This window comes from Lissotriton helveticus, chromosome 8 (genome assembly GCF_964261635.1).
Source record: "Lissotriton helveticus chromosome 8, aLisHel1.1, whole genome shotgun sequence".
NCBI classification, from domain to species: domain Eukaryota; kingdom Metazoa; phylum Chordata; class Amphibia; order Caudata; family Salamandridae; genus Lissotriton; species Lissotriton helveticus.
The window spans coordinates 742,991,144-743,017,955 of NC_136069.1; the positions used below are offsets into that span (position 1 = coordinate 742,991,144).

The following is a 26,812-nucleotide window of genomic DNA, read 5'->3' on the forward strand; positions in this document are numbered from 1 at the left end:
CGTATCTACAAAAAAGAGAACAGTGTTTACTGTTTAAATTGCCTGTTGTCAAAGCATTCAAGGAAGGTCGGAAAAGGATAATACTTCCAAGAACCACAGGCTCCAACTTGGAATCTCAATGTGATACTAACTAGACTCCTGGGGCCACCTTTTGAGTCCTTAGATTCCTATCCAATTCAATATCTTTCTTGGAAAGTGGAATTTTGTTGTTGCAATCACCTCTTTGGGAAGAGTTAGTAAAATACAATGTCTCACTTTAGAGGAGCTGTTCTTTCCATTGCATCGGGATTGAGTAGTCCTAACACCTAATCTAACATTTTTGCCTTAAAGTTCTGTCGTCCTTTCATCTTCATCAAACTATTAAACTCCCAGTTTTCTTTCCCAGTCCACATTTGCTACCTGAAAGAATTCTTAAGATGTTGAAAGAGCACTACTATACGACATTAACACTACAAAATAATTTAGGAAAACAGAACAGCTGTTTGTAACTTTCTCTAAACCCAGGCAGGATTATACTATATCCAAAGCAGGTATTGCTAGATGGATAGTCAAATGCATTCAAACTTGTATATCAAGGCCATGAGCAACTTACTGGTCCCCCTGATGGAGCTCAGATTTCACCTATCAAATGTATGCATTATTATATGACAAACGGCCACATGCATCATTGTAGGATTTTGCACTTCCTAAATTGCGAAAATTAAGGAATCGCAATTTAGGAATTGCAAAATCCTATGCATCAAGAAATCCTAAAAGTTTTTAGGCTTTCTTAATTTTCGGAAATTGCGATTCCTTAATTGCGAATCGCAATTAAGGAATGGCATTACATTGATTCCTATGGGCCTAGAGGCCCATAGGAATCAATGCCGTTTTGCATTTCTTTTTTTTTGCACTCGCAATTTGTTGATGCATTGCAAGGGTGCAGAGGGGGGTCCAAAGGACCCCCCCTGCACCCCTGAAATGTATTTTAAAGTGCATGTTTCACACACACATGTCCTAAGGACATGTGTATCTGTAACATGAAAGTTTAAAAAATGCATTTTTTTGCTTTTTTAAAGATTTTTGCAAATTAACACGAGGGTCAACCTCGTGTTAATTTGCACTTCCTATTTCAAAATTCGCATTTTTTTTAAAATTGATGCATTGCATTTAAGGAATCGCACACATGCGATTCCTTAAATGCATTTGCATTTTTAGGAAATGCAAAAAAATGCGAATTTTGAAACATTCTTTCATGCATCCCAAAAACGTATTTAGGAAGCGCAAACGGCCGAATTTACCGATTCGCACCGTTTGCACTTCCTAAATAGGTTGATGCATGTGCCCGATAAAGCTGCAGACAGCATTTCTAAAATGGCATGCAGATTTTGGCGCAAGTGAAATGAAAACATGACATAAGGCCTAGTCAAATGTATTCTTTTTAAAGTTGCATATTTAGTGCATGAAAGTGAAAACATGAATCAGATGCTTTTAAAGGGGTAACACTTTTGGTGCCTACAAGTGAAAATATGAAATAAGGCCTGGTCAGAATGCTTTCAGTTTAAAAGTGCTTTCATATAAAAACATGCTCAATTAATTAAACAGCCATGTTTAAATGTGATTAATCGATAAGTAATTTTACTATAGAATGCACATTAATTTAGAAAATATATTAGTTTTTTCAGAACAGCATATAATTGAACTGAATTAACATGTATTTTTTGTACAAGAGTAGAAATGTGCTGAAATGTGTTTTTGTAGGGTAGAAAAAACATGATCTCAGTTTGCTTCAGTGGACTCAGTTTACTGCAGTTTTTGCCCTTGAAGATTAGAACGGAATGTGCTCCTCTTCCCTACCAACTTGCAATGAAAGGGCTTTGTTAAATCACGCCTTCCTGTTTCCGCTTCGACCTTCACTATGTTGCATATTTTTGTAGCATGTTTAAACACTGGAGTGGAGAGAAAAATTCACAATTAATACTTTTTTTGTTACTGAAAATTGTAATTATTTTTAAAGTATAAGGCTGGCCTCCAGCTTCATCTTCCACCTGGACTCCCACCTCCTCTCCTGGACTTCTTGACTTCTTGTTCTGTCCTGGCCGACACCTTGCTGCTGTTTTCGGACAGTTTTTTCTGGACTCTAGCCCTCCTTCCATTCCGTCGCCCTTTAACCCCTTATCCCCGTAGATGATCCTCAAATGTTTTCTCCCTTTTCTGCTTTCCCTTCTCTCCTTACCCTTGCATCCCTCCCACCCTCCCTTTTGTGCTGTGACTGCATCCACACTTTTGGAACTCTGCTCTGTGATTTATTGAAATAACTCTAATCACTGGTAAATGCAGTAGACTCTTAGAGTATATCCATTCATTTCCCCTCCCTATGTATACAGGGATAACTCCAATCACTAGTATATGCAGTAGACCTTTGTACTCTCTACCATTCCTATGTGACCCTTAGAGTATATCCAGTCATATCCCTCCCTATGTATATAGAGATAACTCTAATGACTAGTCTCCTTTGTGACTTTTAGAGTATATCCATGTGTATCCCCTCCCTATGTATATAGAGATAACTCTAACGACTAGTCGCCTATGTGTCTGTTAGAATATATTCATGTGTATCTCTTCCCTATGTATATAGAGATAGCTCTAATCACTAGAATATGTAGTAGTCCGCGTTGCTCTCTACCCTTCCTATGTGACTTTTAGAGTATATCCAGTCTTACCCCTTCCCTATGTATATAGAGATAACTCTAATCACTAGTTTATGCAGGAGTCCGCTGTGCTTTCTACCATTCCTATGTGACTCTTAGAGTATATCCATGTGTATCCCCTCCCTAAGTAGATAGAGATATCACTAGTATATGCCTAGATTTTATCCAGTTGTATCTCCTCCTTGTGTGACTTTTTTCTGTTTGTACCTTTTTATAACGCATGTAATCCTAAGTCTTTCTATAACGCATGTTATCCTCAATCCGTATGTTTTCAACTGGTTCTTATGTAAGCCAACAATTTGCAAATTCTTTTTGTACCGTCAGTCCTGTTTGAAACTGGGTCCTATGTAAAGCGCTCTGACACCTTCGGGTAAAGTTCGCGCTATATAAAATCGCAATAAATAAATAAATAAATAAAGATGTGAAGTCATCTAGCACAAGACTAAAATATGAACAGGAACACCCCATGGGGAGACGATATGTTTTGAAATTCTGATTGGACCAGGTAAATGCCCAAGCACGTGAACTTTTGCTTGAAATATGGCTTACAAGTGGGAGGAGTGGCTTTTTGCTCATTTTTGCTGAGGGTCAACTTCTGTGCTGGATACAGAGACGGGGAAGGGAGAGAAGGAGGGGCTGCGTCTGTGGGGGTTCTTTTGCAGCTCCTGAGACAGAGAGACAGACAAGCACAGCGAGGCAGAGAGGGAGCTGAGAGGATCAGAACAGGTTTAGATTTTAGGTGCTAAACTTTAAATTTCATGTTTGACCAATTGCTTTTGAAAATATGTATTTGTCCTCTGCATTTATTTCTCTTTATGGGAGATTTTTGCTATTATTAATTATTGATTAGCCTTAGCACACTCACCACTTGCCGTGCATCACTCGGGGATGCCGCATACCCTCCCGCAGTAAAAGAATCAGGAGGGGGACTGCTGCCATACCTGTTGTTGCCTGATTGCCATCACCACCCACGCTGGTCACTGGAGGGAGCCTTTAACTCCCAGAGTTCCCGGTGGCAGGAGCGCGTCAGCGTGTAAGCGCCAGGAGGCGCTTAAGAAGCCCCGTGGACTCCCGCAGCGCGGGACACGCGCGGGCGAAGCCTGGGCCAAGGGCGGGCTCGTCCGCGCCCGTCAAAGGCCAGAGGAGCCCGGGCCGGGCTCACTCTCTTGGTTATCTTCCATCTGGAGGCAAGTAAGACTGATAGCTTATTTATCTGTAATAACAAGAAATTAATCAACACCCCACGTGAACACTGGTTGCACCTCCCTGTTACATTTGGGATTAAGTACGTTCTCCTAATTGAACAAACCTACATTAGCACTTCTTGTTATCGTTAATTGTGATTAACTGTGAAATAGAGTGTTAACATCACAGGCACTAGTACTATACTATTAACATAGGCCTGGCATTTATTTTTGATCTGGTGAAGAGCATATTTTAGTACAACATGGGGAAAAGGAAGCTGAACAAATCGATCGTGGGCAAAGCCCCCCTAGACCTAAAATCAGATAACATGTCACTGATGAAATACCTAACTGAGACAGTGGGAGCGATTGAAAAGCAAATCTCCAGTGTGGAAGGCGCCCTGATCAAGGAAAAGGAGGCTTTAAAATCCGCGGAATGCAGTAGGGCACCAAGTCCCGCAAAAACACCTTTGGATGTAAGTAATGGTTGTGTCTTTGTGGGTGGAGATGAGATCTCGTCAGATGTTTCAGATGTAATGTCGCGTCCACCTCCTAAGAAAGCATGTATTAATGCTAAGAAAGCTTTGCCCATAAATCTTCCACCCCTGGTTCATACTGACGCTGGAAAAACCCAGACTATGGTAATAGATCCAACGCGAAAAAAGATAACCTCACTTATAGGGGGTAATAAGACAAAGAAAAAGACAAACCAGGTGAAAATTAGCAATAATGGCAAAAATAATAATAAGGGGCAAAGAATCGCGATTAGTGCGACCGAACTAGAGAGCGGACCTTAACATTAGCTTGAAGGCCTTCCTAGACCCCATAGAGAACAGGCTAACACAGATCGAGTTAAATCAAACGATCATCCTGAGTAAAGTAAGCGAACTAGCCCCTAGAGCCCTCGCGACAGATGGGGTAAATGACGACACAATAATTAGCAAGAGCATTAGTAAAGCCATCACGCAAACTGTACCCAAAGGAACTAATGATCACAATATCGACCAAAAAAACCTCACACACCTAAGAAGGGAGGATACCCAACTAAGGAATAACGGGCAATGTCACCAGAGAGAAGGGGGAGGGGCAAAGAAGTACAGAAACCTGTGCAGAATTGAATAAGCATAGTGCCCATGGAGAATGTAATATCCTAAATCTCCCGCCTACTGCAGCTCCCTATACTATCATCTTAGCAAATGTCCCTGCACTAAAGGAGCCTGACAAAGAATCTTGGGCTATGCTACGGAACAAGACCATTCATCATTTGGGCAATAAGAGCGGCTTAACAAAGGAAATGTTCGGGGCATTTAAAATGGTGAGACAAATTTCCTGGGTGGGTATGGACAGAAAGACTCTTTGGGGGGACTGTGTAGTTTTAACGTTGGGTTCTCCAGCCCTGGTTCATGAAATTTTGACCAGTACCAGTCTCTATGAATTGAACCAGGAATGTATAAACGTCCTCCCCCTAGGCTTTTTCTATCGGCCCCTTATGGATAGGAGGAAAAATTCTTACCTGGGTAATCAACACCAGGAGAGTCATCACCATGCATATAATCAGATATACAATGTCCCAGTAAATAATAGGTTTGATTCATTGCAGTTTTTGGAGGATGTGGATTGATTTAATGAGCACTCAAATGGGAAACCTAGTTGTAACCCAGGAGGGGATACAGATAGCAATCAGTACAAAAATAACGACCCATATGAGCCCCAGAACAAGACATGTGTCTCACGCACTCGGAAATCATTCCCCTTCCAGATGCAGATACACACAGACGAACAAAGGGCCAATAGGGAAAACGACTCTTCACAAGTTACCATCTCAAGTACAATCAGGGGAGAACCTAATACAAATGGAGCTGAGTCCCACCCAACAAGCCCACTGTAGTCAAAACATCAGTCCATAGCGACCCCCGGGCAGAAGGGAGGAGGAAACACGTTGAGGACAAACTTGAAATATCACCCACCCAAATACCAAATCAGGGAGTAATAAAAATCCTATCATGGAACATCTGTGGCATTAAGTCAAAAATTACAAACAGTGTATGGGGAGATTTTGTTAAAAAATATGATATCTTATGTCTGCAAGAGACATGGTCATTACTAGAGCAGCACTTGGATGGGTATAAAACTTTTCATGTACCTGCAATACAGTCCATCCATGGGAGAAATAAGGGAGGTATATGTATTTATGTGTCAAACACGATGAGGGTACAGAGTATCAAAATGATGAAGAATACCCCCTATTACCAAATGGTCTCTATTGTTTTGTCACCCCATATCAAATTATTAATTGTTAACTTCTACAACAATATTGACAATGATAAGTATATGACTGTGCTAACAAACCTTAGTGAGGATTTAACTGTCTAAGCGAATAGTATTGCAAAGGATGTTATCATGGTATGGGGGGGGACTTTAATATAAGAACCTGTAATTTGAACGCATGTGTACCAGGAAAGAACTGTAAGGTTGAATTGGGTCCCACCAAACATTTTGTACATACGGCCAGGGGAGAGAAACTCAATGAAGTTATGGCAATGTTCGATCTTGAATTTGTAAATACAATGTGTTCCCCAACTAATAATTTTGACCCCACTTATATCGGACGGGACTTCAGAACCGTGATTGACTTCATTATTATGCCAGCGTGCTAAGCAAGTATGGTGAAAAAATTTAGGATTCACCCAGTTGGATTAAGCGACCATCTACACCTCAGCGTGGATATATTGGTGTATGGATATAACACTAGGTCTACAACAGAACGTCTGACATGGGTCCAAGACCTAGTATTGTCTCGCCAAAATGGCTTTACAGTAAGATGGGGGGCGAAAAACCCGGCACTTACCAATAAAAATATAATCACAAAGGCCCTAACACCCATCATGATGTGTCTAAATGAGGATACATCTCACAGTGATGTATTAAAAGCCTTCATGCAGATCACCCAAATCACCCAGGAGATTATGACTACCCCTGGAAACAGGAAGCAAGTGAAAGGGGATGGATGGTTTGATAGTCAATGCACCAAGACATATAAACTACTTAAGGTGGCTCTAAGCTCTTTAACTAGGGACGGGGACGAAGTTAGAGCATGTAGAAAGGCCTATAATTTAGCAAGAAAAAATCAGAAAAAAGGAGATTAAGGAGCAGGCGTGGGCAAATCTGTACCAGACCGCCCAGTGTAGAGATTCTTGCCTATTTTGGCAGGCTGTGAATGCCCCTTTTTTGGTAAATAAAGAAAGTGCAAGGCTAGAAATGGCCATTGACGAGAATAATTGGATTGAATTCTTCTCAAAAGTCTACAGGCAGGAGAAGAACAGCGAAATATCCACTTCTGAGAGGGAAGAGGTGGAAGGACACAATTCTGTGAATTCGCCAATCGCAATTGAGATTACTCAGGGGGAAGTGTTGCTGGCAATTAACCAAAGTAAGAGCAATAAGGCCCCAGGGCCTGACGGGATCCCAATTGATTTTTTTAAATCTACTGTAGATCTCTGGGCTCCACTTTTAACACGAATATTAGAGGCCTGCTGTTCTGAAGGTTTTATAAGTTCCTGGTCTGAATCAGTAATCGTTCCCATTTACAAAAAAGGGGACCGGGAAAGTCCATCTAGCTACAGACCAATCTCGCTATTGGACTCGTTAATGAAAGTGGCAGGAAGGGTGATACTAAATAAACTCCAGTCCTGGGCTGAATAAAACAGTATTCTGAGCCCGGTTCAATACGGGTTCAGGGAAGGGATGGGTACGGTGGAGCAGGTATTACATTTTATTCTACTCCAAGGTAAGTACACTCAAGCAAAAAAGGGACAGCTGTATGTAATCTTTGCAGACCTTACGGCCGCCTTTGATTGCGTGGAACATAATAAGTTGTGGAGTACCCTGGAGGACATACAGGTCGAGCCAGCTATAGTGCAATTCCTAAGACAATTGTATACAGGAGCCTCAGCTAAAGTGAGATATGGCCCCAAGGGTGAGTGTACTAAACCATTCCGTGTAGAGAAGGGAGTCAGGCAAGGCTGTGTCTTGGCCCCTTTCCTCTTCTCCATATATACCCACTCTTTGGAGGAGGAATTGAGGGCCATCGTCATCGACTGCCCAAGGCATAACAACAAGCAGGTCGTCTCCTTTCTCTACGCGGATGACGCTGTTCTAATGGCCAGAACAAAAATAGGTATTCAGCGAGCACTCACCACATACATAGAGTTTATGGCCAATAGGGGCCTAAAACTCAATGCCAAGAAAACTTTTGTCATGGTGTGCGGGAAAGACCAGCACAAAGCCAAGAACCAGATAGTGGGCGATGTAACCATCGAACTCACTAACACATTCTCATATTTAGGTGTTCTCCTAGAGGGAGCAGGTTCTTGGGTGCCGGCAATTAGAAGTAGGACCCTCTTATTTAAAAGATCTACTACGGCACTAATGAATTTTGCCTATAAATTGGGTAAAAGACCTCCTGACATACTATTAAAAATATATATAGCAAAGTGCAGAAGTATTGCAATGTACGGGGTGGGCATCTGGGGTTTTAACAATGTGGCGTCAATTCAAATTGTTGAATTTTTTTTCCTTAGATATATCCACGCAGTCCCACAGAGTACGTCTGTTTTTAATTGTCACGCCGAATTGGGTATCGAGTATATTACAGACCTTATCAAGTTGCAGCCAGTCCTATTATGGCATAGAGTCTGGTTTTCTCTGGCATTGTGCCTAAATAGAGAAATCATTAGGAATGTAATGAGTTTGGACCAGTCAAGAAACATCCCTTGGCTAAACTATACAAGAACTTTTTTTAATGATCTTAACAGACCGGAGTTTTACGAAAATCCTGAGTTGGTTTGCGCTATATCAAGAAAGGCATTGAAACTAATATGTATGAGTCACCTCGAGCAGATAAGATTAATAGGGGAGATTGACAAACGATCGGTCATCCAGCATCAGATGACCCTGACCTGTTATAGGATTCAACCTTACCTATGTTATTGTCTCAAAGGTTTCGACAGGTACATTTTAATAAGGTTCAGATTTGAATCTTTTCACCGGTTGGTGACCTTCCCAAATAAAAACGACTGGTCGAGGGAATTGGCACTCTGCCCTTGTGATAATTCCTCTCAGCAAACAACAATCCACACGGTATTATTTTGTAATTATTATACCCAAGAACTTGTGAAGTGGATAAAGCAATATTTGAAACAGGGATCTTGGTGGCAATATCGCCCAGCTTATTTGTTTTTACAACAATGGAACGACGAGTATTGCACCTTGCTTATGACCAGGCTTTTAAAGAGTATATTGAAGAAAAGGAATGTGATAACCTGTTGTACATAGTGCTGAAATGATGTATCCTTTTTTAAAATTGCAGATATATAACTCTATTTTGTCTGATGAATTATAAAGGAAAATATGTATGAATTCGACTGTTTCTCTTTTAACTGTGGCATTTATGATTTTATATTTTTACAAAAATCGAATAAAGCATACTTTTGACTTTGATTAGCCTTGCAAAAACTCACTCTTTTCTTAGAAATTCTTGAAGAGTTTCTGACTGACAATTTAGCGCCACATTTTATTCCTTCTTGGAATGCTTTGTATGCAGACTGTAATATGTTCTGTATTAATGCTAATTTTCCTATTTTTTTCAATTCTGTAACCTGATTGATATTTGACTAATGAATAAAGAATCAGAAAGAACTTCACTTTTAATTTAGAAAATAAAACCCTTCAAAATACTCACCAACTCTCTTCATTGGCTTAAATGATTGTATTTTGATTTTTCACGTTTATGTAAAGTCTCCTGAAGGTAATATACAGTGTCAAGGGCCCAACACCTTTTCAGCGGTAAATAGAATTAGATGAGGTTTTGTATTGAGAAATTACCATGAAATTACCGCTGGATCACCCCCACAGGCACATTCTACTAGAAAGAAGGAGCTTCCATGGCTTTCTTAGGTAACATTTCAAAAACTGCTACTTGGTCAGCTCCACACACTTTTACCAAAAAGTGCTGTGTGGATGTCCTTGAGTGCCAACAGGCATAGGACAAGCAGTACTGAGAACTTTCTTCCAAGCACCTACAACACCCAGAGGCTAGCCACTGCATGAGGAGAAGTGCTTAACAGTCTATCTGTATCTACTGCCACACATGCTATGAATGGATTATGTTACTTACCTTGTAAGATCTGTTTGTCGCATGTAGTGTTGTAGATTCACATGTGCCCTCCCACCTCTCCCGAAGTCATTGGTTGTTCCAGATAATGTACACATATTGTAGATATTCACCTTCACATTTCATGGCAATCGCTATGAACACTATCTAGCTCCACCACACCTGCACCTGATGTCTAAAAACAATCTGAAGATGGAGCTGAATGCCATGCGAATTGCCTTGAAGAGGAGGAGTCACTGCATCCCATGGCTCGAAAGGCTTAGAAGAAAAACAAGTTCTAAAAGTCTGAGCCCACCATTAGATGGCAGGTGTGTGCACAACATGTGAATCTACAGCACTGCATGTGATGAATAGATGCTTATAAGATAAGTTGCATTATCCTTATTTCTCGGGTGCCCTCTTTCGCCAGGGTTTTAGGGTGATAGTGGCCATGGTTTTGAAATCTAATATTTATTTTTCATTCCAGGACCCCTAACATTGACCGACTAGCAAAGGAAGGAGTGAAACTTACACATCATATAGCCGCGGCCCCACTTTGCACCCCGAGCAGAGCAGCCTTTATGACTGGCCGATATCCACTGAGATCAGGTTTGAGACACTACATGGTTCCATTACAGATGTTCACAAACAATCAAAGATCGACTGTGCATGGGGGTGATTTAAAGGGCCTAGCGTGCCACTTTCTATATTGGGATGTTCTGATAGAATGTTTACATGAAATCATGTCGTTCCTGTCTCTATTTCATTGATATATTTTTTTTTGGGAGCATTTATTGATAAAACTCGAGTGGTAAATGTATGATTTTTAAAACTGTAGCATGTCCATACAGCTCTTTTCCCATAGCTATATCTTGTACTTCTCTTTAAGTTATTACCCTGGAAATCAGTAAAAAAGAGTGAGCAAAGTCAGCGCTTGTTGGGCATCTACAGTGGAGGTTGTTCTAATTTAGATTTTACAACCATAAAGGAAACGTCCGACATGGTATCTCTCCTTCTCATCTGTAAGCAGGACTTTCAAACAAGCAAGTAGGGTCACAGCTGCAAGCAGAGTTCAATAAAGGCCACTGGATCCACTGTTCTATCTCTGCTTAGCAGCAACCCAGGCCATACGGCATCCTCACCATCCAGTGGCAAGCAAGGGCACATCAGAAGGCACAGTATTCCGCTCTCCTATTGGAAGTCTATAAAACAACTGGCTTACTCATTTCTGGTAGGCACGTTTGGTCCAGCAGGATCTCTGGGTACAAAGTAGAACCGCTCTTTTCAGCTTCGTCATCCAAGGAGATAGGAAATATCTTTATTATTCTAAAAGTCTACTGCAAAGATTATGGCCCCAGTTTGCCATTTTACAAGCAAAAGAGTAAACTGTTTTGGAAAAATTGCCAAGTCCCTGAAACATCAATCATAATGTTTTCCCATCCTTGCCTCTGTTTGCTACCAAGCATTCTCTCTGTATTTTGCTTCCAGTTTCTCGTTACACTACAAAGTAAGGGTCACGTCGAGGCACTGGAACTAACTTTCTGTTCTGCTCCCTATAAAAAACAATTGCCTTACAATTTTGGTAATACCGATTCTGTTTGATCTTCCTCTGCTGATGCTAGTGTTGCTTTCCCACCCATGCTGGCTCCTCAACATATGTATGGATGTTCAGACATTTGGTCTGTTAGGTTTACTAGGGAAAAAATAATCTAATAAAATGTATTTTAATTTATCAAGGTTTAAGCCAATCGCAAATCCATAAGGTTTTTATTGTAGTTATATAGAGTAGAGGCTTCTAAAAACACCGGTAATAGAGCATCATAAAGACTACTCAAATTTTCCGGCGACTGACTAAAGTTAATCCATCATACTCTCCTCCTACAGTTTAAAACAATTAACCTAGGATCATCAGGGGTATCATCTCGTTGCGTTTGCCCGTGGTTTAATATTTGGAGGTCCACTACTAACGTATCGTGATCACTGTCGACACGGGGAAAAATTCTGAAATCGGACATCCTGTCCCAAGAATTAGTATTTATAAGAATGTAAACTAATAGGGACCCTCGAACCTTGCTATGGAACGTGTAACCACATGATGTTTCAGAAAGTGATCTTCCGTTACACGCTCTTAATGAATGTTTAAGGGCAAGGCAATTCATCTGGATTACCAAGGGTGTCCATTTGATCACAGTTGGGCATCTGGATTCCGGTATTTCAAAAAGGAGGTCCTCCCCAAGAATGCTGTCAAGATACAAGCCCTCAAGGGGTTCGAACTGGCAATTGAGGTCCCCTCCTACTATGACCATATGTTTTGGAGTGATACTGGATAAAAATATGTCTAATTCCTCCAAAGTGGTGGACTCCATTCCCCTAGAGGTAGGCCTTGAATACACATTAATTAAAACAATAGGAGTTTGGAGAGGAAAACGCAATTGTACACATAGTATATCACTAGAGCCTGTATCGAGTTGCAACCTAAGTGAACACCTACCCATGTGATTAATCCCCTTGATGGTCTCCCCGCGCCAACAGAAATTGCCGGGATGCAAAATGAAGCAAAGCCCAGAATAGTAACCTCTCCTCTTGCCCATGTTTCCTGAAACATACATATATCGTATTAGCCAATGAATGATCTCCACTCAGGGTCATCTATGTTGCTATTGATGCCCGCTACGTTCCAGGATATGGTTCCTGTGGTCTGATGATTAGAGGTTATCTTATTATCAATTTCCAGAGGCTGAGGATAGCAGTTCTTAGTTCCTGTTTGTGTAGCTGTTCGCGTAGCTACCTGCTCAGTTCTTCCCACAACTATAGGGCAGTGGAGGCCTTATGACTGTGCTAACCCGCCCCCATTATATATGCTGGTTCGGGAACCGCTCAAGTACTCTCCGGCCAGACCTTCCTTTATAGGGGTGTGTAGCCCAGGAAAACAAGCCCCATCATCATAATTACAAAAGTTAACAGGATTTTCTTCCTGTACCATTTCTGGGGCTTCCACTAGTCAATCCACCCCTTCAAGAGGGCTGAACCTATTCCCAGTGGGGATGTTAAAGATGGGTTGGTTTCTCCAGTTTTGGCCTATATTTCGAGAGAAGTGATTGTTGTGGAGAGATCTCCATCCCAATTGCTGGCAGTGGTCATACTGCTGAGGAACTTTTGGGGGATAAAAAAAACCCAGAGGGTGTAAAAGAATATTACCCATGTTTATCCCAAACACCGATACTAAAATTCTGTCTGTAATTACTGGATTTCTAAAATTGATGACTATGCAGTTTCCATGAGTATCCTTGTGTCGTGCTCCAATCCAACCTTTCTAGTGGATCTTCAGTATTTTCGTATCCAAAATCACTGTGATTAATTAACCAGTGAACACTTTTGTTTTTTAATTCTTGGTGGGATTCTGTCTGACCCTTTCTTAATTCGGGTAACCCTGCCAGAATTATTACATAAGGAGTTGACGCCGGGGGAAGATTTATAATTGGTGGGCAGTATATTTGGTCATTATGCTCAGGGGATGGTTGCATTGCTACCATTCCCTGTCCAGGATTCCTTTCAGTTTCCCCTGCGCTTCCGATTGCTAATGGTTGGGCAGTTATTACGTTTGTTTGATTTATGGTGGGCTTTGCTACTCCTTTTTCCTTGGTAGTCTTCGCCTGTTGTGGGACATCTGGAATTACATTTATTGTAGGTGAAAGGACTCTTCCATTTGTAGGAATGTTGGGTTTATCTCTCATGGGACTGTTGGCAACATATGTGCTTGTCTTGTTCTCAAGGCTAGGTTTGGCCTTAGTTTTTGGCCCATCATTCATAATTGCTTTCAGTCCCTCCAACCTTTCTATTATAGGACTAAGTTCCTCTTTGATAATGGCTCTCATCTGAATCTGTAAATTTATTACCAAAGTTGTCACCCACCCAGGCTGATCATTAACTTGTACAATGGGATCTGCCACTGAACTAGCCACCAGGGACTGTTCTATATCAATAGTGTGGTCCTGCATTTTTTTCATTTAGCTGGCGGCTTTACTTTTTATCTTGCTTTTGCTTTGGAGTTTCTATCTAGCAGTGGGCGGACACTTCAGTTCTGAGACTCCCTACATATCATGTCTAAATTTGGCGGTATATCATTTAACAACTCAATAGATGATGCTTCTATTTCGCCAGGGGAGTGGGAAATCAATGAGTCAGTGTCTAGATTTGGTGTGATAGATAGACGCCTTTCAGTCCTTTCTATTTCAGAAGCTACAGCTCCAGGGGCTTTCTCCACCATCCTGTCTATTGACGTTGGTTTAGCAGCAGGTTTGAGCAGGGGTGATGATGCTTTCTTTGTAGGACAAGCCCTTTTACCCGTCTTAGTAATATTCCTGATAAAAAGATAGTAGATAAGATTGGGGAAACAGGTAAAAAGGGCAATATAGGATGCACAAGAGGTTTTAGTAGCTTTTACAAGTCCATGTTGAGGGTAGAAATGGTAATTGGCCGAACAAGGGGTTTTCAATCTACCAAGACCAAACAAAGAGCAACAGTACCTTGGTATCCAGCAACCCTCTTTGCAAACGCTAAGAGGGGTGGCCCGGACCGGCCTCTTCTGGCCCTTGACAGCCACAGACGGCCCGCCCTTTGCACGGGCTTAGCCCGGCGCCCGCCCGCACGCATCCCGCAGGGTGGGAGGCGTTCCGGGTTCTTGTGGCGCCTCCAGGCACAGCTGGAGCATCAGAGGTGCGCCAGTCCCCGGGGCAGCTGGGAGGGGTAGTCCACGCTGGCCGTTGCCCTCACGGCGGGTGGAGCGCTGTACATACGGCCGTTGCCCTGTCAGCGGGGTGAATGGAAGTGGTGCGGCTGTTGCCCTCACAGCGGGGGGAGCGCTGTAAATGTGGCCGTTGCCCTCACGGCCTCCGCAATGCCTGCTGTTTGCCTCTGTCCTCTGCCCTCGGTGCACGCTCGGCGCTCCGTGTTCTTGTGGCGCCTCCAGGCTCAGCAGAAGCGTCAGAGGTGCGCCGGTCCCCGGGGCAGCTGGGAGGTGTAGTCCACGCTGGCCGTTGCCCTCACGGCAGGGGGAGCGCTGTAGATATGGCTGTTGCCCTCACGGCGGGGTGAATGGAAGTGGTGCGGCCGTTGCCCTCATGGCGGGCGGAGCACTGTAAATGCGGCCGTTGCCCTCACGGCCTCCCCAATGCCTGCCGTTTGCCTCTGTCCTCTGCCCTCGGAGCACGCTCGGCTCTCCGCTTTCTTGTGGCGCCTCCAGGTGCAGCGGGAGCGTCAGAGGTGCGCCGATCCCCGGGGCAGCTGGGAGGTGTAGTCCACGCTGGCCGTTGCCATCACGGCGAGGGGAGCGCTGTAGATACGGCCGTTGCCCTCACGGCCTCCGCAATGCCTGCCGTTTGCCTCTGTCCTCTGCCCTCGGAGCACGCTCGCAGCTCTGCGTTTTTGTGGCGCCTCGAGGTGCAACGGGAGCGTCAGAGGTGCGCCGGTCCCCAGGGCAGCTGGGAGTTGTAGTCCACGCTGGCCGTTACCCTCATGGCAGGGGGAGCGCTGTAGATACGGCCGTTGCCCTAATGGCGGTGTGAATGGAAGTGGTGCGGCCGTTGCCCTCACGGCGGGGGTAGCGCTGTAAATGCGGCCGTGGCCCTAACGGCCTCCGCAATGCCTGCCGTTTGCCTCTGTACTCTGCCCTCGGAGCACGCTCGGCGCTCCACGTTCTTGTGGCGCCTCCAGGAGCAGGGGGAGCGTCAGAGGTGCACTGGTCCCCGGGGCAGCTGGGAGGTGTAGTTCACACTGGCCGTTGCCCTCACGGTGTAGGGGAGCTATGTAGATACGGCCGTTGCCTTCACGGTGGGGTGAATGGAAGTGGTGTGGCCATTGCCCTCGCGGTGGGGGGAGCGCTGTAAATGCGGCTGTTGCCCTCTCGGCCTCCGCAATGCCTGCCGTTTGCCTCTGTCCTCTGCCCTCAGAGCATGCTAGGCGCTCCACGTTCTTGTGGCGCCGCCAGGCGCAGCGGGAGCGTCAGAGGTGCGCCGGTCCCCGGGGCAGCTGGGGGATGTAGTCCACACTGGCCGTTGCCCTCGCGGCGGGGGAGCGCTGTAGATACGGGCGTTGCCCTCACGGCGGTGTGAATGGAAGTGGTGCGGCCGTTGCCCTCACGGCGGGGGGAGCACTGTAAATGCGGCCGTTGCCCTCACGGCCTCCGGAATGCCTGCCGTTTGCCTCTTCTTTTTTAAAATGAATTTCATGCTTTCAAGATCCATTCAAATAGAGGTTGGCCTGCCAAACCATGGTATCAATTCTCTTAACAGCAAAATGGAAACTGTCATGTTGTCTGATGTAAGGGTAGGGTAGGCCTTAACCCATTAAGAAAACAAGCAGACAATCGCGGGAATATTGAACAATCCACTACAGAAATAAAGTATTCAAAATCCAGCAATGTTGCAGATCCAATTTTAATTGCTTTAACACTTCAAAACAGCACAATTTTTTACAAAATCCATATTTATAAAGTATTGACAGCCAGAATACTGTTTACATGCAGATCAAAAGATGATGCACACAGCCACATGTTTCGTCTTGTTGATGACTTTTTCAAGGCTTGCAATTAGTAAAAAACGCCCCTATATTCTTCTCCAAAATGAGGGTTTCATTGTCCGTACTTCCCTTGTAGTAAAAGGGTAAGTGGAAAATCCAATCCTTTCATATCTTGAGACCTAAATGGACTGGATATGAAAACTATTCAGGACCTCGCATATCTCTTATAATTGCCCCACTCAGTCAGAATGCAAATTTAAAACACCGGCGTGGGCTTTTTTTCAGCCCATAACCAGTAGTAAAGCAGCTCTACTCTACACTGTGCAGAGATACTTCATGCTGTGTGCGTCATCTTCTGATCTGCGTGTCGACAGTATTCAGGCTGTCAATACTTTATAAATATGGACTTTGTATAAAATTGTGCTGCTTTGAAGTGTTCAAACCAATTAAGATTGGATCCGCAACATTGCCGGATCACAAATACTTTATTTCTTTAGTGCTCTGTATTGTTCAATATCTGTATATATGTGAAAATCCTTTTTTCACATATTAACTTACACTACTAGGATGGCATAGTGTTTATTCAGTTGAGCATACCAGGGGGCCGATTATGATGGCGGACGGACCTGAGTCCGTCCGCCACCATAGAGAAGGAGGGACCGTCCGCAGGGGCGGCGGCGGTCCCTCCGTGCAAATTAGGATGTGACCGCCACCCTGGCGGTCACATCCTGTATTTTTATCATTGCGGCGGGTGCTGCTTGAAGCAGCACCCGCCGCAATGATAAAAATGTAAGTTGTGCATTTGCATGCACAAAGCGGCAGGCACCTCGCGGTGCCTGCCGCTATGTGCAGGCAAATGCAGGGGGGTACCGCGGAAAAGCGGAGGACAGATAGTAAGACCCACCAGCCATCCTAATATGGCGGTGGGTCTTTCAAGGCTCTGCGGCGGTGGCTTCCGCCGGCCCGGTGGATGCGGGAAATCCGCAATCGTAATAGGCCCCTATATTTGGATTCTGTGTACTTACCAAGAAATTTGACAGAGGTGCTGGCAGTCTGTAATTACTATTGCCATCTTATTCTTTCTTTAATCACAGGAATATATTTAAGGCCATTATAAATGGACATGTCATTAAAGTCTTCTTTGAGTCTTATAAATGGACCCTCCCATTTTCCAATGCGACTCCATCACAGTCCACTTTCCCTGATTATTCTCCTAACAAACATCTCTGACACAGATCTTCTGCCACATTTCTGATTTTGGGATTGAACCAGTATGTATTATAATCTTGGTCATAGCATCCCTTCCTTCATGAGTCTGGCCATGCAAATAGCGGGCCATGCTATGAAACATTGAATTAGGAAAAACTTATTTGTATTCAGGAGTGATTCACACAGTTTGGTAACTCTTTTTTAAAACCTTATATTTTACATCTTCATCTCTCATCATCTGATACTTCCTTCCAGAGATGCCTCAATTCACTAAATTATTTCTGCACTGAGTTCAACAAGACATAATTTACATTGCTTACACTTCCAACAGAATTTTCACCCAATTCATTTTGTTTAGTCTCTTGAACTGTGATTTGCTAATTTGATCTCACAGTTGCCTTCTCAAGTGTGCAGTATCTTGCCACCTGGTTAGCGTATTTGTTTCCCAGCATGACCAAATCATCTACATCTGTAAGGGCAGCACACACTTGGCCACAGCATTTCTTTTCCTTGTGGTATCGCTTCCAACAAATCAAGAATATGGAAGCCATTTTTGATGGGAGTACCAGAGGATGTCATAAAACCCCTGGGTGACCACAACAGCCTTAAATCATGTACCACTCCAAATCCCTACTGGCTGTCTGCATAAATCTGGATAGTGAAATTATTGTCAATGCAATTAGTTTTGCCTCTTGTGCTGAAGTTACATTTATTTATTTGCTGGTTTTTATAGCGCTTGAATCGACTCCAGATGGAGTATCTCTGCGCTTTTGGTGCCGGCTAAACAGAAGATGTGAAATTGGAGCAGACGCTAGATCTCATTTTTAAATAAAACAGTTTTCAGTTGCCTTCTGAATTTCAAGTGCTCAGTACACTGTCTTAGGGACAGAGGAAGTCTGTTCCATAGTGTGGGTCCTGTAATTGACAATGCTTTATTCCCATGCCTCGCTTTCTTGGCGCGGGGCACCACTAGGAGCAGATTGTTGCTTGATCTTAGCGTTCGAGATGGCATGTAGGGAATACATTTGTTTTTAAGATAAGCAGGCCCTTGTCCATGAAGACATTAGGCTGGTATTATACTTCAATAATTTCAGAAATGGAACATATTGCATAGGCGGCATGCAATGGTCTATGATTGTCTCTCTGTCAAGAACCATCCAAAAACAAAATCAGATCAGCTGTTTCAACAGGAATTTCTTCCATGTCTTGTCTTGGTTTTGTACATAATTCTATGAAATTTACACAATCATGTTAGGGTTCTTCATCATAGTATCTGTCTTCATTGCTGTCTGAAGCAGGATGCAGTGATGCAGGATTCAGAAAATGAATCTTCTGATAGAGATATGTTTAGTTGCCAGTGTGACTTGCTCATGTCTATGAAGGTGGCAGTTTATCATGTACTGAGTCCTGGTACAGGTCAGTGGAATCTGATCTGATGGGGAACAAAATCAATGTTCATATATTTCCCTTCACAATCCCGCCACTTGCAATGCTAACAGTTGCAATCGCCTTCAGACAGCTTGGAAGAGCTACAGCTACTGGATCCAACACAGCAGAAAGATAGGCCTTGGGCCTCATGATCCTTACCCCAGAAAGTATCTTAGAAATACAATCATCATAATGCTACTCCAAACTCATGTTAAAAAAATTGCTAGGGCACATGCCTCTTCTAAAAATTCTATATTCACCAAAAAGGCAAGTGCTTTGTTACGATGCTTTATAATATATTTTACAAAAAGCGGTTTAAATATCAGTCAATGAATCCTGTAAAAACAACGAAATGAACAATTAATATTTGGCAACCTTAATGCACACATGCAGTTATTCTCCACATCCAAAAGTGCATCTAATGTCTCAGGCACCAAATATTCACAACAACCCGGAATTTTAATAAAAATAGTCCTCCCTGAGCATCTGGGAGTGTAGATATGTACGGGAACACCCTCTGATTTTCCCAAGGATCTATCATACAATTTTCTGAGGGCTTACTCCTTACATACTCTACATCACACAAACTTGATGCTCTTCTTTTAATTCACTTTTCGAAAGGTGAGTGGCATCAGTCAACTTAAATGCGATTTTCCCTTATCTGTTTCTTACCTACACTGCCCATTTGAGCTTGCTGTTATTTCATTAGCACAGAGGACTGATATCTTCTGAACCTCTGAGGACCAGAATTTGCCCCAGAACCACAGGGTTGATTTGTAGGCCTGGAAATTCCAGGTCTGCACAGCCCCTTGTAGTCCTATCGCTTGGCCCATTGCACTTTTTTGGTAGCCTAACAGCTACTTCAAGCATTTACCCTTGTTTTTTTCCCAGCTTGCCTCCATACTTAGAGACAATATCTCATCCCCATATTGGCATTGCATTGCACCCTGGAGGCGGAGTTGCCATAATATACAGATCTCACTGGAATATTTCTTCCTTTCCTTACATACAACTGGAACGCATTGAAGCACTCCCCTTTTGTATTAAAATAGTGGCCAATTTCACCTTCTCTGGTCTTTTAGTTTATCGCCCCCCAAACTCTAAAATATCCCATCTACCTGTATTCTTAGATTATGTTCTGCAAGCAACATCGCGCTATGCAAACTTTACCCTCCTTGGGGATTTTAATCTCCACGTGGATAATCCCTTGGATTCCACTTCTTCCAATTTTCTATCCACTTTATCAGACGGAGGACTAAACCAACTCATTAGTAACCCCACACATAAAGACAGTCACACTCTTTACCTAATCTGTACCAACTTGGACGGACTAGCCATAAGTGATCCTTTCCTGGTTATCTGGTCTGACCACTTTTTTATTCCATTTTCGTTTTCCCCGCACCGCCAAGATCGTCACATACGCCCGGCTAAACTACAGGGCAGAAACTGGAGTAAGATCTCCCCTGATAGCTTTGACGCCCATCTTCCCCCTTTCCATCCTCTGGATACGATCTCTGACCTAGACGCCAGATTGACTCATTTCAACGACTGGATCTCTTCTGCCATTGACCTCCTCGCCCCTATTAGGCCCATCAAAACCTACCGCTCTGCCCCTTCTGCTCCCTGGTACTCCGATAAACTCCGAAAATGCAAATCGGCATGTAAGCGCCTTGAGAGACGTTGGAGAATAACTTACTCTCCCGACCGCAAATCTCTCTATAAATCCGCTCTAAAAGATTATAGGAAAAAAATAATAGAACACAAAAGAACTTTCTTGGAAGAAAAAATCAATCGCTTACAGGGATCATCCAGGGAAATATTTGACACAGTCAGAACTTTTACCGACCCCCTGGCTCTCAAACGACCCCTCTTGGTGTCACAGACACTTTGCAACAGTCTCTCTGATTTTTTCGAGAATAAAATTGCCACCATATACGACTCCTTCCCCAGCAATACTAACCTAGATAAACTTACAACCAATACTGCCATTATTGGACCTGATTGTACGTTTTCCAACTTTCAAGAGATTACCTTAGATCAATCCCTTAAAGAACTCCTAAAATGCAAATCCGGATCTCCCCTTGATCCTTGGCCTGCCAAGCAATATAAATCATTGGCACCTATTCTTAACCCCATTCTGAATAGGATATGGAACGACTCGCTGCATACGGGAGTCTTTCCAGATTCATGGAAGCATGCTCGGTTAGTCCCCATAATGAAGAAGGCCAATGCAGACCCCAGTGAACCTTCCAACTACAGACCAATCTCCCTCTTACCAGCTCCTGCTAAAGTGCTTGAAAAACTTGCTCAGCAACAACAAGCAGGTTTTTTAGAAACATCTGGTGCCTATCACGACTCTCAGCACGGTTTTAGACCAGGGTATAGCACTGAGTCGGCGCTAATTGAGATGGCAGACGCCGTACGCTGGAGGATGGACGAGGGATCAAGAGCGGTGTTGGTGCTGCTTGACTTGTCAGCAGCATTCGACACCGTCTCCCACTCCCTACTCCTGGACCGCCTACAATCCAAAGGCATCCAGGGTACGGCCTTAAATTGGATTGCATCCTTGTCCAACCGGACGCAGGCAGTGTTTACCCCTCCCTACACCTCGGATAGCCGTCCACTTCGGTGGGGAGTCCCTCAAGGCTCCTCACTGAGCCCCCTCCTATTTAATGTTTATTTTTCACCCCTTGCTGATATCATCGCTCAAACTGGAATAAAGGCCACTTCCTACGCTGATGATACTCAACTCTTATTCTCGTTCAATAGTATCACCCAAACAACCTTTGACCCATTAAAAAACTGTTTACGCACAATTGCCCAATGGATGGACAATAACTTCCTCAGGTTAAACGCAGGAAAAACTGAGGTTTTATTTTTCCACCAGCCGTCCCCATTGGATCCCAACATCTGGTGGCCTCTTGATTTGAGTGCACCACCCAAGCCGAAAGACTCGGTGAAAAACTTAGGGGTCAGATGGGACTCTAACCTCTCATTTCAACAACAAGTACACACAGTCTCTGCAGCATGCTTTGCCAAAATTAGGATGGTGAAAAAATTCATCAATTTTCTACCTAACAACACCAGGAAGATCATAGTCCAGGCATTGATCACCTCACATCTGGACTACACCAATGGCCTGTATATCGGACTGTCTGTTGGTCTATGCCATCGACTACAGACAGTCCAGAATGCTGTAGTACGACTGGTTGGTGGCATTCCCCTACGTGAGCACATCTCGCCCCCCTCCGTAAACTTCATTGGCTGCCTATACAAAAAAGGGCAGAATTTAAAGCACTGGTACTGGCTCACCGTGCAATGAGGGGCAAGGGCTCTGCTCACCTCTCCACCTGCCTCACCCCTTACAGCAATACCAGGTCCCTTCGTTCTACTTCAAAAAATCTCCTCACCATTCCCAGATTCAAAAAATCCCGCTCAGGCGGAAAAACCTTTCAAGTATGCACCTCTGTCCACTGGAACAAGTTACCAAATTCTCTCCGGATGACCCAGGAAGAACCCCCATTCCGGAAAGCCTTAAAAACTTACCTGTTCTGTTGAACATTCCCCATTTAATATAACATCTAATTCAGCTTAAAATCGCACAGGAGCGCCGGGACAACCCGTTGATGTAACTGTGCGCTATAACAAAATACACTAAATAAATAAAATAAATATAAGCAATTAAAAGGGGGCTCCAAGATGAACCTTCAAAGATGTGCTTAAAACGTACTAGGCCTCCTGTAGTTGAAGCTGCCCTCGTCACCACTAATTCTTTGTGTAGTACCAAGTTCTACTTTTAGAGAACATCGTTCCTAGATACCTGTTTGGGATATCACCGCCACCATCCTATTACCCAGGTGCCATTTAAAAGCTTTCACACTTTTTTCCAAAGGCAATTATTTTTGTTTTTTCCAGATTAACCTTGAGTTAATGTTCCTCACAATAGCTATTAAATCTATTCAGGGCTCTCTGTAGGCCTGCTCGAGTCAGATCTAAAATAGCCAGATCGTCTGCATGGAGGAGTCATGATATGTGCCTACCCCCAATTTTTGGAGAATAAGAATTGGTGGAGACAAGCACTCCAGGGAGGTCTGAACGGAACACGGAAAACAAGGTGGGTGCCAGGACGCAGCCCTGCCTTAACCCATTTTCTAAGGATATTCTTTTTGATAAGGCCTCATTTATATCAAGCTCAGCTTGGGTCCAATTCTGTGATTATGATTTCTGTAAGATTGCAAGTAAGCTGAAAGGTATTGCCAGTAGACGTAACTTTGCCCATAAGATACTTTGATCCACAAGATTGAAGACCGAGCTAAGGTCGACGAAACAACAGAACAAATTCCCTGTTTCAATCGCCTTTTGCCCTAGGACCCACAGGCTGAGACAGTGATCAACTGTTGAATGCCCTTGCTTGAAGCCTACTTGTTCCATTAGAACCAAGTTATTGCACTCGGTCCGTTCTTAAGAAAGATGCAAATTACCTTAGAGTACAGTTTTGCACCAGCGTCAAGCAGGCTTATCAAGCGAAAATTACCCGGGACATCCATCTACCTTTTTATGTTTATTGGTTTGATTATTGCACCCTTCCAACTTGTCTGGAATATAGCAGACTTAATTCTGGATACAAAGACTTTTGAAAAGAAGGTTGCCCACCACATAGGGGGTTGACTTTATTACAAATACAGGATATTGTAATATTGCATCTTTGTGGGAGACACCATGTGACCATTGGTAGCTAAATGATTCAGAAGTGCAATAGTGCCTAGTTTACAACCTTCTTTTGTCTGATGCAACAAGATATACAAATTTTGCACCACGACTGAATTGCAGGGCAACTGCAGATTTTCCAAATGTTTCTTTATTATTGGACTAAAAATCGAAGGACTTTTTGTAGACCCTTGTAAAATTCAACACCATACAAAGACTTTATTTTGGAACTGGAATTTGAAAAGGAATTACCTTTCCTCATGCAGAGGAATGGAGACGAATGCTTGGCATAAGTTAATGCTTGTATACCATGGGTACTCACAAACAATTGCCCAGGGGCCGCAAAGTGCAGTTCATGGTGTGACCAAAGGCCGCACTGATGCCAGCAGGGTGGCGGTAGGGGGTCTTGTGGGTCAGGATTTGTGTGCGGAGGTGTAAAAATATGTTAAATAGGCAGGCAAGTAGGTTAATAAATGCTTGGCTGTTTATTTAACATTTTGTTCTGAATATTATTGCTCAGCGACTAAACAGCAGCTTTTACTGCTGTTCACCAGGGGGGCCGCATGTAAATGTCAAGAGGGCCGCAAGTGGCCCTCGTGCTGTACTTTGAGTATCACTGGTGTATACCATTGTGAATCTGCAGGAATCTGGAACAATATTACTGCAGGGCTTGATACCACCCATCAACATGAGATCACGCATTTATTATTTTTTCTTAAATCCTGCACTATTCCCATTTACCACTTGTTTAATGCCCATCACAGGAGAGTAGTAAGAACTACCAAGCACCTCCCAAAGAATACCTTGTTCTATAATTGTCTCTATGACAAGCTTCATTCACTTTTCTTCTAGTCTGTATTGTCTATTTCTAGGAAAACCGCATTGGGTTTGGCATTCACTCTGACACTCTTTGCACTTTTTATCAATTTATTTATTTCGGAGTTTTTATAGAACATATCATTCATCCCCAGGGGGATATCACATCTCTATAAGGCTCACTATCATTCATCTTGGCGAGAACCCCACAGTAGCCTCTCTAAATGCTGTAAGAACACTAGCCGTTAAACAGCCACGTTTTCAATTTCTTTCTTAAATGAAGATGGTTATCTATAAGGCGAATATCCAGGGGTAGGGAGTTTCACTGGACTGCTGCTAGATGGGAGAATGAGCCTCCGCCTGTTCTTGTTTTCCATATTCTTGTAGTATACGCTAGGGCCAAAATGCAAGACCTCAAATTCTGTGCCGGCTTATAAAATTCAATTCTGGTTTGTAGGATCTCAGGGCCAGTGTTGTACAGAGCCTTGTAAGCATGGCACAAGAGTTTAAAGCTGGCTCTTTTCTGAACTGGAGGTCAGTGTAAGGCTCTTAGACAAGCTGATGTCAAGCCAAAGCTATCCATTTTGCAAATTAGATTGGCTACAGCATTTTGAATCATCTGAAATCTTGAAAAGAGGTAATCTGTAATGCCCATAAATAGGGCATTACCGTAGTCCATCCGACTAGTAATCAAGGCCTGGACCATGGTTTTCCACCAATACCCAGAATCCACCAGAACAGTCTTCTCAGTAATTTGAGAATGCCAATGCATTTACCACAGGTGGCATTAACATGATCTACAGTGAAAGAGAATCGTCCACAATCATCCCAAGGTTTTTGGTGGACTTCTTAGGGGTGGGCATAGCCCCCAACCTAATAGATGGACCCCCAAAATAGCAGAATTTCGGTCTTCCCTGTGTTTAACTTCAGACAATGACTGGTCATCCATCCTGCTATTTCGGTGAGGCATTCCCGCAGCATGCCACAAATTTCCTCATGTTTCTCACCCAGCAATATAATCAGCTGGGTCGAATCGGTATAGAAGTAGACATCAAAACCCCATTTCCCCATGTTTTGTGCCAGTGGAGCCACGTATGTGTTAAATAAGGGCAGGCTCAAAGATGAGCCCTGTGGGACTCCACGGTTTTATGTAAATTGGATCCCGAAGTGCCAAGCTGCACTATCCTATCTCTTTACCTATGAAAACCCATACCTCTTCTTTGACAGTGTGTCTTCAATCCAAGGCAAATCATCTTTAGTAAGAACAGGGAACAACTAAACTTTTGAGCCTTGATTTTGAACACTGAGGGGTCTATTACAATGCCTCGCAACGGCAAAAGTGACCGCCCACCATTGGAGCGGCAATCCCGCCATTTAAATTAGGATGCACCCGCCACACTGGCGGGCGCATGTTGTATTTTTTACATTGCGACGGGCAGTGCTGTAATCAGCCACCGCCGCAATGTAAAAATTGCATGTTGTGCATTTGCATGCACAATGTGACAGGCATCGCGCAGTGCCTGCCACCTTTTGCATGCAAATGCAAGGGGGTACCATAGGTACCCCCCATGTACATCCCCCCCCCCCCAACATCCTTGGGGCCTGCAACGGGCACCCAACAGCAAAAAATGTATGCCTTTCCATGGCGAGAATGCCGCCATGGAAAGGCTGCTCTCCGCCTGCATCGTGATATAGATGGTGGTGTCTTGCAGACACCAAAATTAACAAAGGAGGGAGGTAGAGTAATAGCAGTAGGATTCTTACTCCACGGACTTACATGCATAAACAAAAGGAATCCTACTAGCAGGGAAGTGTTGCCCAACAAGGGTATGGGAGCACTTAGTGTTTTGTAAAATACCCCTCACACACCAAAAGGCCCCTTGGTGTCATGCTTCATCATTGGGGTCTTCGCACCCCTCTATCGGGATGCGGCGTGCTGCGACCTACGACTACGCGGGAGCACTGAAATCAATGACTATGTGTGGTGTGTGTGGTGCAAGTGATAGGGATATTAATGTGAGTGGTGGGTTTTAGTGAAGAATTAAAAAGTACCTGGCTCGTGGGTTACTTGGAAAAAAACTTTATTCACAGCCCCGAGCTGGCACTACTAA

The 26,812-nt window shown here is 43.6% G+C and overlaps 1 protein-coding gene across 3 annotated transcripts in view; it reads left to right on the plus strand.

Moving 5' to 3' along the window:
- LOC144772896 (arylsulfatase D-like) overlaps positions 1-26,812 on the plus strand; it is a 547,027-nt gene that overhangs the window by 240,811 nt on the left and 279,404 nt on the right. For all 3 annotated transcript variants that reach the window (XM_078657568.1, XM_078657569.1, XM_078657570.1), the window contains exon 4: positions 10,513-10,634. In XM_078657568.1, coding sequence (XP_078513694.1) covers positions 10,513-10,634 — 122 coding nt within the window. The remainder of the gene's footprint in view (positions 1-10,512; positions 10,635-26,812) is intronic.